This window comes from Antechinus flavipes, chromosome 5 (assembly GCF_016432865.1).
Source record: "Antechinus flavipes isolate AdamAnt ecotype Samford, QLD, Australia chromosome 5, AdamAnt_v2, whole genome shotgun sequence".
In the NCBI taxonomy this organism is placed as follows: Eukaryota; Metazoa; Chordata; class Mammalia; order Dasyuromorphia; family Dasyuridae; genus Antechinus; species Antechinus flavipes.
This window is the reverse complement of record NC_067402.1, coordinates 20,843,820-20,858,728: the sequence shown is the minus strand read 5'-3', so window position 1 is coordinate 20,858,728 and position 14,909 is coordinate 20,843,820. Positions and strand designations below refer to the sequence as shown.

At 41.5% G+C, this 14,909-nt stretch overlaps 1 protein-coding gene across 1 annotated transcript in view; it reads left to right on the top strand.

Annotated features, from left to right (window-relative positions):
* The first annotated feature begins 1,215 nt into the window (after window positions 1-1,215).
* Window positions 1,216-14,909, top strand: part of CMTM7 (CKLF like MARVEL transmembrane domain containing 7) — a 51,598-nt gene continuing 37,904 nt past the window's right edge. Inside the window, exon 1 of the mRNA XM_052000512.1 lies at window positions 1,216-1,706. Within this exon, the coding sequence (XP_051856472.1) occupies window positions 1,512-1,706 (195 nt within the window). The 5' untranslated portion in view covers window positions 1,216-1,511. The remainder of the gene's footprint in view (window positions 1,707-14,909) is intronic.

Below are 14,909 nucleotides of genomic sequence, written 5' to 3'. Positions count from 1 at the left end.
GCAGGTGACCTTGCACAGCCCTCCAACTCACTTGCATGTCAAGGTATCACTTTCCTGAGTCAGGGTCTTCTTCAAGGATAAAGGACAAACCACAACTCCTAAACAACAAATTTTGCCATGATTACTGCTGGCTCTATACTGTGGTATAATAAATAGAAGGCAAAGCTTTGAGTCAAGAAGACTTGCCTCTGATCCCTACTACTTGTGTGACCTTCCAATCATTAAACAACTCAGCATCCAGACAACTTTCTGAAACTACATATCACAGGAGGAGAGACAATATAGTTTAGTTTGATGCTTTTAGAAAACCCTGAAATTAAAACCCTCCAATTAAAAAAAATTCAAAAGCATTTTATTTTTCCCTAACGTGTACAGCTAATTTTCAACATTCATTTTTGCAAGATCTCCTCCAGCTCCAAATCCTCATCTTTAGGTTCCACTGAAGTTTGTCCCGCCTTTCTCCCCCTCCCCCCATTGATGGGAACTACCTTAGATGTCAGTTCTCTGTCCCCCAAAGCTGCCGCTACAAACACTGTGGAAGGGACGGGCACCTACCTGCAGGCCATATTGATCAATAACCAAGGAAATAGTTTTGGGGGCTGTGATTTCTATTTTCCCTGAGACTCGGGAGCTCATGAAATCCCTCTGGAGACAACCGAAAGGGAGGGGCCATTTGGGAGCCTCCTCTCCCCTTCTTTACTCCCCAACTACTTACTTTTTAAAATGGCTTCATCTGAAGCCCAATAAATATAAATATCCGGCGGACAAATATCCCCAGAGTGGAGTAAATTGCGGGAGGCGGGACCCATTGTGTCCCAAGGGGCGGAGTCTCGCGCCCCGCAGAATTCGGAGACCGCCTGGGCGCTGCACCCTTTGGGCCCTTCCCAGCTCCACAGTTTTCTGGGCCCTGAGGCTGGGTCCTGGGCTAGCCCTCGGGGGATCCCAGACGACCTAAAGTCTCCGTGATGGGGCTGACACGTCGGGACCTCTGCTCTCCCATCCAATTATCTCAAGGATTCCAGGGGCTCGGACTTTGGGAGACACTCTGGGATAGGAAGGGCGGCCGCGCCCCCCCCCCCGCCCCCTCCCAGCTGCTCTCTCAGCTGCTTTTCCCGCCCCCTACCCCCTCCTAGTCCACATCTGGATCCTGTTCCGCCCTAACCAGCTCGGGTTCTTCCTCTTATAACCCCGCCCCCTCCTAGGCTTAGGAGCTGAAGAGTCGGCTCTCTGGGGGGCTGGAGACCCCGCGCCGAGTCGGGGTCGGATCAGGGTTAAGGTCAGGGTCAGGGCCACGACCGAATCCGGCCCAGCCAGAGGCAGGCTGCCCTCACAAAGTCCCAGGCCCCCCGGGAACTTGTCCGCGGGACCGCCCCGCCCCTGCTCCTCCTTGGGGCGGGCAGCCCAGGTCCCTGCCCCTCCTTCAGGAGTCTCTTCGGGTCCGTGAACCCTAAACAGGCGGGCAGGCTGGCCGGCAAGCAGGCTGGGGCCGGTGCTGCAGCCGCGCCTGGCAGATGGACCCACGGACCCCCAGACCCGGCGCCATGTCTCACGGCCCGGGGGTCATTCGCACCACGTGTAGCAGCAGTGGTATCGCCGGAGTGGACGTGCCCCCGTCGGGCCCGGCCCCCGTCCCGGGCCCTTCCGAGGGGCTGCTGGCCCGGGGTTACCCCGCCACGTACCCCGCCTTGCTCAAGGTGGCGCAGATGGTAAGGAGGGGCTGGGAAGCACCCTGGGTGAAGTGAGAGGGAGCAGAGACCTGTGGGGCGCCTCGAAGCATCCGCGGGCCGTTGCTCCCCTTTTCCCTCCCACCTGGGTGCACCCCGCACAGTCGCGGCCACCCACCCAGCTGGAATCGCGCATGCTTCCCTCTTTGCCCATTCCCCTGCTACTTTCCGCGAAGGGAACTCTAGTTCCTTGGCCCTACTTCTCTCTTTCCCTAGTCCAACCTCTTTTTCCTTCCCAGCCTCCACTCTTTTGTTTTCACCTGGAATCCTTGGGGCAGCGATCCAGTCTTCCCCATCTCTCCCCCCAGCCTGCTCAACCCATCAGCCAGCTCAACCCCAACTCTGAGTCTTCCCCCTCCCCCATTTCCTCCTGGCTCGTGTTACGGCGCCTCCACCCTCTCTGAGGGAAAGCAACAGTTCACCTGGAGGGACTTGAAAGGAAAAGGCCTCTCTCTTTTGTCAGAAGTCTTCCCCATTCCCTCCAAACAGGAGGGTACTAGGTTTGCTACTAAGTTTTCCAGTTTCAGTCATTCGGTCACGGTAAACTTGCTGCCTTGGGAGACCCACAGGCCTTAAAGTCTTTCCTCAGGGAGCTAATTTGGGGGGTTCTTATTCTTGTAGCCTCCACTCTTGCTGAACCTTGAGCCAATACCTGGGTACAGTGAGAGCTGAATGGCTGGGTTTTTTTTTTTTTGGGGGGGGGGTCCTGGGAACCAGGGAGTGTGCCAGGTTTTGGGGGATCAGTAAAGCGGAACAGAGAACTTTGTACAGAACAAAGCACTTCGTGGAGGTGATGGGATCCTGATTAGGACCAGGCAATTGTGAAAGTCTGCGGAGTTTCAAGTTTCAGAATCGATGTCAGTAGATCGAATCTGCTGTTAAAACCACAAGGGACAGACTGGGGAAAGCTGAGTTAGGTTCAAAGGATCTGCAACTCCTGCAGGGTTTTGTTATTCAGCTGTTTCAGTCTTCGTCACCCCATTTGAAATTTCCTTAGGAAAAATACTGGAGTAGTTTGTCATTTTCTTCCTTAGGTCATTTTACAGATGAGGAAACTGAGGCAAACAGCATCAAGAGACTTGCCCAGAGTCACCTAGTTAATAAGCACCTCAGGCTGTCCAAACTTCTTATTTCTTTCTAGTTCCTCTGCTTCCCCTTCCCTCCTCCCCCTCCTTCAGGTCCATCTAATTGAGCTCACTTCTGAGGTTTAAATAAAAACTTCTTTTTTGAGATGGTGGCCCAATCTTGCCTTGGAAAGTACATTTTGTCCATAAACTTTTTTTTTTTTTGCCATTGGAATGGTGGGAACAAATGACTGAGTAGGATGGGATGTGAAGGGATTGGAGGTGGTGAGAGGCAGGTTCTGAATAGCTTCATTCAAGTTGTGACTAAATATCAAGCATTTGAGTAGCCCTGGTCAGGAAAGAGGGGAGGAGAAGTTCTGAATGAGGACAAAACCAAAAGATATCAATAAAATTCTTTTTTTTTAATTTGTTTTAAAGAAAGCTAACTAGAAATCATGTCTACAACTACATTATACAAAAATTAAAAATTAAATATAATACATATTTTTTTTGTTTTGAATAGCACAAATAAAAAAAGATTTATATACAAGGCAAACTAACTTTCTTTAGAACCTTTTTCTTTTAAACTGTTACTGAATACAATAGGTATCTGACACAAGGGAAAATGCACCAGAAATAACCTTGAGCAAATAACTCTCTGGGCCTCAGTTTCCCCCATCTGTGAAGTGAAGGGTTTGTATTAATTGTACTCTAAACTTCTTTTTAGCTCTTAATCTGTGTTCAAAAATTTTGGGGAATAAGGATGAATATGTTTCTTGGTAAGGACTCTGTAACTTTAGGCTCTGGGATGAATTAATGGAGTATGGAGAAGCACCTTCTTCCCCCTCTTCCTTCCCTCCAAAAATAATGGCCTCAGTGAACCAAAGAAGCATTACTCTACCAATAAGCTCTCTAGCAAAGCTTCTTAAACTGTAGATCATGACCCCATATGGAGTCTTATAACTAAATGTGGGGGTCATGGAATTATGATCCATTGTGGGTAATTATTTGATTTGTATACTTTTTTATATACCTATGTACCGAGGGCTGCTTAAAAATTTCTGGGGGAAATAGAGGCTGGTAGTGAAAAAAGTTCAAGAAGTCTTGTTCTATAGGATAGAACAACATGGAGATTGAGCTAGTGGAAAATGCTCCATCCTTCCCCCCACCCCCAATCCAGACTATCTCATGCTTAATTGCTCTCTGTGACCGTTTGCAGGTGGCAAAGAAAAGCCTCCTTGTTCAGAAGACAGAGAATAGAACTTTCTAAGGCTCGAGGAGTAGTTTTCACTTGGATCTTTTCTGGGTTTCCTTCTTCAGAACACTTCAGTCCACTCCCAGGATTCCCCATAGCTGTATATTTAGGCAAAAGCCATAAATGAAGTTCACTGATTAGGAGAAACATCCAGGATTTTACTGAAGAGTTTTAGTGATTTAAGTACTGCTTAGGCAAGACATTGTAATAATTAAGTCAACTCTGTCAATAGGGAGTCGTGATTGTTTCATTCTTTGGATTTGTATCTTTTCCACCTCAAATACAAAACAGGAAGTCAGTAGGTGCTGTATAAATGCTGATTGAGTATTTAAAACTCTGGCTAGAAGTTTTGTGGAAGAGAGAAAAGAATAGCTCCCTGAAGTCCTCAGCAATGGCAATCGTCCACACAAGCAATTTCACTCCCATCATCCCTTTCAGTAGCTAGAACTTCAAATTTGCTGGAGGCCAGGATTTCTGTCATTAATGCAATGTATGAGTGTCAGCTATTACTATTCATGCGATGAGCTTTTATTAAGCATCTATGATGTCTCTACTTAGTGCTAAGCCAGGGGTACAAAAATTAGAATAAGTTGCCCATCTTCAAGAGGAACAAGGTAGGTAATAATATGTACACAGAAAATTAAATATGAAATAATTTCCGAGAAAGACACTAGCAACTAGAAGGATTATAATAAACTTTTTATAGGATGTGTTACTTCACTTTGAACTTTGAAAGGAGCTGAGAACTATGAATTGGATCTGAGGAGGAAGTGCATCTCAGGCAGAGGGAATGGCCTATTCAGCAGCATGTCAATGGGAAATGGAATATAGTATAGGAGGAATAGGAAGCAAATCATTGTTATAATTCTCACAGTGCCTAAAACAAGCTGTCCTTAAGCCTAATGTTCCTATAATGGTAGGGAAGCCCCAAGATTAATAGCTCCCTGAGAATTTTCTTTCCTGCCCTTCTTCCCTCATTTAACACATTTATGAGTGAGTAACAAAATCGTGCCCAAATGCTTCTCCTTTTCCAAAGTCTATCAAAATCAAACTTAAATCCAGTAAAAGGGGAGCTCCTTGAGGGCAGGGAACATATGTTTTTATCTTTATTCTCCCTAGCCCATGTTTGTTTGGCACAAAGTAGTAAGCAACTAATACATACTCACAGATTGTTCAACAAATACTTGTCCAATAGAATTTTAGGAAAAACCCAAAATCTTTCAAAGAATCATAAGAGAAGGTTAAAGAATTGGATTAAGCCATCACATCAGGATTTTCCAGCTTCAAGAGTTGACATTGAGCAGCAGATGACAACCTATTTACTCTTCCTATCAGAAGGAAAACTCCATGAGGGAAGTGAATTTCTCTCACATGTTTTGTGTCCCCCATCATGGCACAAAGTGAAAATGAAACAATCTTTTGTCCCCCAATCTTTATCCAATTCTTTGTTATCCATACGTGGGTAGTCAGTTAACTTTGCCATACCTGAGTTTCCTCCTATGTAAAATAAAGCGGTGAGACTAGCAGACTTCTGAGATTCTCTCTTACTCTAAATCTTTAAATTTCTGAAATCCATTCGCCAAAGCCAGCAGCAATGATCCACCCTCTTTGCTAGCTGTGTCCCCACTTCTCCAATCAGGCATCGACCCAAAATAAGAAGTTAATTTCCTGCTTGAGCTTTTCCAAAAGAGGGAAGTAAGTCTTCCTTCCAGGAGGCCCTTAGAGTCCAGTTCCTCTATCTGAGCCAGAGATGGAGAACCTTTGTCAGTTTCCCAAGAAGCAGCTACCAGACTTTCTATCCCCAAGGAGACTTCTCTGTGTGGGTCAGTGTGTTCATCTAAACTAATCTCCTAGAGTTCTTCCTTACCCACCCCCAATCTCTCAGTGATAGATCTTCCCAGGCACCTACCAGCTCTCCTTCCATCTGTTTTCCTTTTTTCTGCCATCTGCTAGGCTTGTCCTGGCTCAGTGCTGAGGGATGGAGACTCTGTTTGACCCACTGCCTGCCAAGTACCAGCTCTCCCTTTTCCTCTTTCTTTCTTCCTCCTCTTTTTGTCTCCATTTTCTGTCTTTCTCCTCTTATCCCTCTCTCTCCCCTCCCACTCCTTCTATCTCTGTCTGTCTCTGTCTTTTTTTCCCTCCACTTCCCTCCCTTTTTTTTCCCCCTCCTCCTACCCTATCTGGCTCTGGCTCTGTCCGTGTCTCCGTGTGTTTCTTTCTGTCTCTGTTTGTCTTTCTTTCTCCTCCTCTCTCTCCTCCCTCCCCATCTGTGTCTGTCTTTCTCTCTCTTTCCATATTAGCCTAGTGACTTTAACTCTCTCATTACTCACTCTCTGGCAACTTTCCCTCAGGCTCCATGCAACTCTGACTCTCATCCAGCAGCTGGGCTTACCCCACTTGGACTCCACACAGCTCTGGTTTCTAGATCCTGGGTATTCCCCTCTCGCTTGCTAAGTGCTTCTGGCAGACACTACCCTGAGCCAGAGTTATCCTTGTGAGAGAAGCTTGATTAGCACAGTTGACTCTCAGATTTTCTCCAATGACAAAATATTTAACCTGCTTTGAATTTGGATGATCCAGAGTCCCTTCATGGCTCTCCTATTTCTGAGGACAACTTTACAATTTTCCCTATTGAGTTGACTTTATTAAGACTCCACTCTGTGCAAGGCTCTGAGGTTATAGTTGTAGAGATCAGAGGACCATGAATTTCAAACTGGAAGGAACATTAGACACCATTCACCTCAAGTTTTATGAATGAAGAAATTGAATTTTAAAGAGGTTAAAAAGCTCTAGTAAAATCACAGGCTAGTGGGATTTGAACTCGGATCTTTCTTATTTCAAATATAGTAGATATCCACTCTAATACTCTTGACAACAGTCTGCCATCATGAAACTTATGTTCTAATAGGGAGATACAGGGTTTCAACAGAGAAATAGGATATGATTCGTGGAAACACAAATCAGCCCAATTTGGCTGGAATGGAGAATGTGCGAAGGGGAGCCCCCATTTCTGGAAAGCTCTCCCTTCTACCCATTTCCTGGTTTCCTTCAAGTCCCAGCCAAAATCCCAATTTATACCAAAAGCCTTTCCTGTTTCCTCTGAATTCTATTGCTTTGCTTTGGATATATTAGTTTACATATTATCTCCTCTGTTAAATTGTAATCCCTTTGAGGGCAGGGACTGTTGTTTGCCACTTTTTGTACCCCTAGAACCTACCACAATTCCTGGTACGTGGTAAATAAATGTGTATTATTGATATAGATCCTATTAAAAGAAAATCTTTAGCACTTGCCCTTAATAATGAAACAAACTCAGAAAGAGACAATTTAAAAGAATTTATTGTAGCATCTAAGGCAAAAGCACATTGAACGGAACCTGCCGCCAAGTTCAAACCAAGTACTATTTTTAAAGACCAGTTTCTCAGTAAGAGAAGACAGTCCTCAAGGTGCCTATTTCAAAAAGCAAATGGACTGGTGTTTTCTGGGACACCCTTTTCTAATCTAGGGAGATACCAATTTCTAAAAAGAAGGTTAAAATGCATTTGCCCTTTCTTGTACTCTGGTTGGTACCTACTGTGACTGCCCTACCTTCACATTGGCACATATTTGGGTCACTCCTCATGAGACTGGCAAAAAGGGAGGTGAGCAATCATGAATTCACTTAGCTTAATGGTAGTAACTAAATTCTACCCAATAACTCCCCCATTTGGTGCTAACCGTACTTATGCTACAGCACCAGAATCAGACTTATGTGGTTTCTTTATCCTAATCTTGGTAGCTGTAATTTAGGAATTGGTTTGGGAATCAAGGAAGGCACAGATAGTACACAGTCCCTCTGAGAATCTGCAAGAGAACCTACATATACAACAGATACTTAATCCCGAAAGATCTGGCAGCCAAGAAGTTAGCCATTCCTATGGGGACCAGGGCTCCCTTCCAGGCATTCCAAGGCCATCTGGGTATGGACATCACCAAAGTTGTCCAGATGCTGCATTCTTGAACTACAAGAGCACACTCCTCCTTCCTCTGCCAGGAAGAAATCCAAAAACTAACCTATTTTGTAAGGCTATAGCTCTAAGAGCATGGACTTTAGGCTTTAGATATTCCACTGCATCTATGGTCTCATTAATAAATACTTGCAAAATTTTGTTCAGACTAGATCATCAGTGTTTCTTTCAGTGAAGAATTAGACTCTTGACAAGAAAGGCAACTAGGGATTGCACAGAGGACCCCTGCATGGATGCATAAACACCATGCACAAATCTAACTTGACAAACATTCATTGCAAAGACCTCGATTCCTACAATGACATTAATGTAAGCAGAAACAAAAAACAGTTTACAAAAAAGGTGACAAGTCCATAATATACCTGTGGCTAACATAACAAACAAATTTATAACACGTGAATAAAGAAACCCAATATAGCAGTGTACTTTAAGGGTAGTAAGTCATTTTGCACCATCCATAATGTTCAGGGATCCAGCAAACACTTCCTGTGCATCTTCCAAATTACTGCATATGGATCAGGGCAGGCCTGTGAAGGTATTTGCTTAACCATCTCCACATTTCAGATCACTTGCTGAGATTTTCCAGTTAATTTGCTAAATTATGCAAAGTCTTATTACTAATAGAACTACTAATCTTTTAGTAGATCTTTTCTGATCTATGTAATTTCCAAGGGTGTCTCTTTACTGCCAAATAATCAATAATAGGACTACTAAATCCTATTAGCAATAAGACTTTGCATAATTTAGTAAATTATGCTCAAAACTAATCATATTGTACTTGGTTCATATAGTAAAACCCAATTCAGATCTTATGGATCTAATTCTGTTCTTGAAAGGAACCCACTAGATCCTGAGTTGGAGAATGAGCACTTTTGTCTCTGATTGTTATCACACTGATACCTCAAAATAGGAGGTAGGAGAGACATGATTTTAAAATTTGTTACAATTATTAATGCAATTTTACATATGAAAGCTTAACCCAAATATTTTGAGAGCTAATTTCTAAACACATTCAAAACCAATGTCTCATTTTAAAACATTTTGAAAGCCTTTATTTATATATGTGTGTGTATCTCTTAGTCTTTAGATTAAAGACAGCTTAATCTTGTTGCTTTCTCAAAGTTTGCTCTTCCAAGTTTTTTAAACACTTTTGTATCTTTATCTTATCCCTTTTTTGAAGATACAGATGTGTTGACCAGAAATTCAGATTAAAGAAGTAAGATCTTTCATTCTTACATCCTATAATAGTAACTCGGATGTTTTAATATTGATATGCAAGTCAATAGATCTTGTATTACAATGATAAAACTGTCACTGTTCACCTGCTCTGATAATGGAAATTTGCCATAAAAGGAAAAAAAAAAGAGGGACCTAGTTATGACAATATCAAGACTATTCCTTCTAAGGCATAGGCTGATGTAAGCCATAACAGGAAAAATCTTCCCTTAGCTCTGTTTAATTCCAGGCATGAGAAATATTAATAGCTCTTTGTGTCCCAAGTTCCATATTATTCACAGGGTATCATAGTCAGACATAGAATTAACCAGACAGGAAAATTTCCTGTTAAGAAAGGAAAAAATACAGTGGGAAATTGAGTCAAGTAGCTCCTACCTTTGTCTATACAAGATCATCCACTTGTACCAGTTTTCAGGCCAAACTACTTTTGAGCATCTTATTACATTCCCCATGAATGATGGATTTATTGGCTTAAGAGCAATTCGGATGATCATACCTGAAATCAAACTCGGTTTAATATCAAACTACAATTCCACATGATTTTAGCTCAAATAGCAAATTTACACTAATCATAGCTTAGGCTCAGGGTATTCTCATTTTTTTTTCCTCTCATGTTGCAAGAACAGCTAACAATGAGCCCCTATAAGGACATCTCATTTATTCTTCATTTATACTATAAGAATAACTACATTCTGAAGTTCCACACACGCATTGAGTACATGATAGTTGATGACAAACCTCAGAAAACTGCTGACCATAGCAAGTCCCAGTCTTGTACTGCTTGCTAACCCAAAGCAAAAGGAAGTCTTTGATTATAAGATCTATTTTTACCAGTTGGCTCAAAGATGTAACTTTGGGATTTGAGAATTTTACAACATGTGGAGATCTTATGACTCCACCCAAATAGAAGATTCCAAGGACCCTCACAGAAAAGGATTAATTTAGAAAGATAACCTTTGCTACTCCCCCCCAAGAATTATTTCAGTATTATCCATTTTTAAAGTAAAATATATTCAATTACATTTTAACAATATTCAGACATTTTGACCACGTTATTTTAATAGCTCAATTCATACTCTAATTGCTTCCAAAAATAAGTTTCTCTTGTAACAGCATTTCTGATACAATGGTTTCCCAGGTTTCACAATATAAGAAACATTTCAGAAACACAATATCGTGTATTTAAAACTTGAAACAAAAAACCTGTTACCATTCAGATGACATCAACTCAGTTGAATGCATTTTCTAATTATCTTATATAGAAAATGTAATTGGTCTTCTATGCTAATCACATCTAAAAACTCAGTATAGAGTAATACAATATGGAATAATGATGTTCAATTAGAGACAATAATAGTAATTAACACTTATATTTTATTGGTTTAGCATATGCTACTTACTGTGTTGTCTATATCATGTGATCCTCACCACATCTCTGGGAGATATGTGCCAACATTATCCCATTTTATATTTGAAGACCTGAAGGCAAACAGGTGAAATGACTTGAAGATCATAGTTAACAAATCTCTGAGATTAGCTTTTAACTCAGGTTTTCTGATTTATGTAATTTCCAAGGGTGTCTCTTTACTGCCAAAAAATCAAATGTATTTTGCATTAAATTCTAATTAAACATAAATATCTTAATAGGGTAACACATTTTACTGTTTAAAAAAAAAAGATCATATAATTTAGTTTCAAGACAAAAACTTCAAGTCAAATTTGGGTTTACAATCTCAAAAGAGAAACATTTTCCCCCTAAAAGCTAAAAGCTACCTGCAAGTCCACGGCTTTTAGTTAGTAAAAGTTATAACTTGACAGACCAGTGGCCATCTGAAATTGCTAAAAGCATTTCTTTAAGTTTTCTCAAAGCCTTCTTATCTCAATGGGGCCAAACCTTTCCTAACTTCTCTTCAAACTCCCTTATCCTCAAACCTTCAGTCACACAGGCAGTACAAAACTGACTTCAGCTTTCTACCTATTTCCTCCTATCCCTATTTGCTTAAACTTTCTCTCTTCCTTTCTTGTTATACTCCTTCAATGGATTTAGATGAAAACCTTTTCATTTACCTAACCAATTTAATTCCGCTGAACCATTACCAATTGATTCCCACAAAACAGGAGGAAAACTGTTTCCTTCCTTTTTTGGACCTATCTTTATCTTTGCCTTCTCCAACCTGGTTGTTAAGACAGAAGAAACAATCTCACAGATTTCCTCATCTCCTACTGAGTATTTGGTTAGTGGTCAGTGGGAATAAATAGTTCTATTTCTAAATTTTATTAGTCTTCTCCCACTCCCCATTCTTCTAAGTTTCCTGACCATATTATGATATAGGTGACTGTATTCTATTTCAGCTTTCCCAAAAGATACTGCTAGTTTCCACTCATCTCTGTGCTTCCAATATTGTGAATATCTATCGCCTTGGATTTGGCTGGAGTTTCCTCACAAGTCCCTTTTTGGATTTCTAAATCTTCCTTTCCATTCTTTAATCCCTTTTCCAAAGTCTTTTCCTTGGTATTCTGGTCTTTGTCGTATGAAAATAAGGGCAACTTCTGTGCTAAAGTCCCCTCAGTAATGCTAAAAAAAAAAAAACCCATTTTTGTTAGGCTATTGAAGTCTTATTTTTAATATCCACATTCCTGACTAATTTTCCCCCTAATTTTTCCAGTCCTTACTGAACCTCATTGCTCCATCATGGAAATAATTGGCAGAATCTTTCCTATCCCAAGTTTTTGGTGTTTTTTATGTTTTTGTTTGTTTGTTTGTTTTTTGCTTTTATTTTTATTTTTTACATCTTGGCTACCTGGAAATCTACGGAGGCTTGCCTTTGCCCCTTTGGAATACTTGCACTTCCATGCCTACAATTCCTTACCAGCCTCTTCCCTTCTTCATGCACAAATGAGGAAAAAACCCAAAATTTGGGTTTGGGGGAAATCCTGAAATAAATCAAAGCTATGAGTTGAGGAGAAAAGCATTTTTAATTGAGATAACAGGGTAGAAAAACTCCCACCCTGGAGGAAGTCCAGTGGATTTTTCATGCAAGAGGTTTTTAAAAATACAGTTAGGTGTTAAAGAGTAGGAGGAGGCAATATGAGGTTGCAAGGCTTGGGCCCCAGGGGCCCTTGGCAATGCTGGCAAGGGAAGTCACTTTATTTTGACTGTTTTGCCCTTCGTGCCATAGATCCCAATGGAAGGGGGCAAAGAACTAGAAGCTGGAGATGCAGTTTGAGCTGGGCTCTCCAAGGCAACATCTCTGGATGCAAGGACCTAGGTGTGGTTCAGCTCAATGTCATCAAGAGTAAATATCTTAAGAATAGGAATATAAGGACATTGTGGAAATTCTCACCTTATGAGGATCATTGAAGGGAATGGCAGTCCACATTACATTTGGTGTTAACAATTTCTGTAATCGTGTGAACAACTTTCTATCTGGACCGACCCATTTCTTCTTTACTTTCCTGAGCTTGGGGAGTTAAATTCTCCTAAGTCTTCATCATGTCTGACTGAATGCTGGAGAAGTGCACGCCTGCCAGCCATTGGGTAAAAAAACCCAAACCCAAAACATGGTACAGGCTGTGAATTGGAGTAAGATTCCCCAGTGATTGCCCCCGGCAAAGTGATGCTCCTGGCTGAGCTTGTCAGAAATTGTTAAAAGAAAATCTTTGTTCAGGCCTTGTTCTCAATAATGGAGCAAGCCCAGAAAGAGAAAGTTTAAAGGAATTTATTGTAACTTCCGAGGCAAAAGCTCATTAAATGTGAATGGGCACCAGGTTCAAACTGAGCCCAGTTTTTAAAGATGAATTTCATAACAAGTGCACATTTCTAAAAGAGGGATTTCAATTGTGTCCAACTCTTTGTGGTACTATTTGGAATTTTCTGGACAAAATATTGGAGCGGGGGCAGCTAGGTGGGGCAGTAGATAGAGCATCAGCCCTGAAGTCAGGAGCACCTGATTTCAAATTTGATCTCATACACTTAACACTTCCTAGCTGTGTGACCCTGGGCAAGTCACTTAACCCCAATTGCCTCAGTTAAAAAAAAAAAAAAGACAAAATATTGGAGTGGTTTGCCATTTTTTTCTCCAGTTCATTTTTTTTGATGAGGGAATTGAGGCAATCAGGGTGAAGTGACTAGGCCATAGTGACACAACGAATAAGTCCCTGAGGAGATTTGAAACCAAGAAAATGAGTCTTCTTGACTTTAGGCCTAGTGCTCTATTGGCTGTCCCACCTAGCTGCTCTTAAAAGGGAGAAAGATTAATGGGAGCTCATGGATTCACTCGAATTAACTTGGTTATAGTGGCTAAATTCTACACATGACTCTCTTAGTAACTCAAGTGGCTCCCTGTGATCTCCAAGAACAAATACAAAATGCTCTCTAAAATTCATTCTACTTTTCAAGTCTTTTTATACCTTATTCCCCATTATCTCTCTACTCTTTGATCCAGTGATAGTGGCCTCCTGGCTCCTCCAGGATCCCAGTTCTGGATATCCTCCCCCTATTGTTCCGCTGGGCTTCAAGAAGACCGCCCAAAAATTGGCGTTCCAAGCTGGTGTTGCGAGGTATCTCAAAAGAATTCAGACCGATCTCCAAGTCAAGGGGCAAAGTTTATTATAATTGTAATGCCAGTTAAAGGGGGTTAAGTTCTAAAAGAATTAGCAAAGAACTAGGAACGAGAAGATAAATTTATAGGAAAAAGAGAGAGAGATCGGGTGCTTCATGTCACTGCTCTGTTCATTTTATGGACTCGAGGAGTGGTCTTTGTATTGAATTCTGTGGCTCAGAGGTCGAGTTGAGGAGTGGTCTGGTATGCACCTCGTTATTGTCTCAGAAACTTTATTACTGACCAACAGATTGTTATCTGACAGCCATCATTGTGTGTGGAACTACGCGGCCCTCCCAAGGCCAGGTGGCCTTGGCTTAAGACCTGGTGACATTAGGATTATTGCCACATGCTCCTTAGGAGTTACAGTACCGTATCGATTCCAACCAGTGACCTTATTGGAAGAAAAAATACAAACAAAAGAATCAAAAACTCCATTGACTCACTTTGAATGCCAGAAAGAGCTATTTGACATTTTTGTAAGAATGATATATCTTTATTCTGTAGAATGGAAACACACCCACAGAGGCCAGATCAATCCTTTTTATGGGGTTGAGTTAGTTCTACTTCTTCCTTCAGGATCCTTATTGGTCAGGACTCTTTCCAGATTACCATTCTCCTTCATAAGATATGTACTATACCCAGTTTTAAGCAAAATATGACCAGAGCAGTTATTCCTTTGGCTCTTTGAGCTCCTGCTATTGGTCACGTCTCCACTCTCCCATCCTTTCTTTTGTCCAAAAGAAAAATTGCTCATCCTTATCATATAGCCAGTCCACATTCTTACATTCTTTTGGGGGAAGGTAATCCTAGTCCAGGAAGGATCAATTCCAGAAGGTTCCGGTTCAAATCTCAAACCATTGCTGATTATTCTCTGATGTCCTTGTGGATTTCAGTTTTCTCATTTAAATTTCATTCCTCCAATTTAATTTTCACATCTGTGGAAAGTAAATGCCCATCCATTGCTCACACTCACTAACATCCCAACTTTACTGCAAGTCTTCCCTAACCTCTTCTAGTTA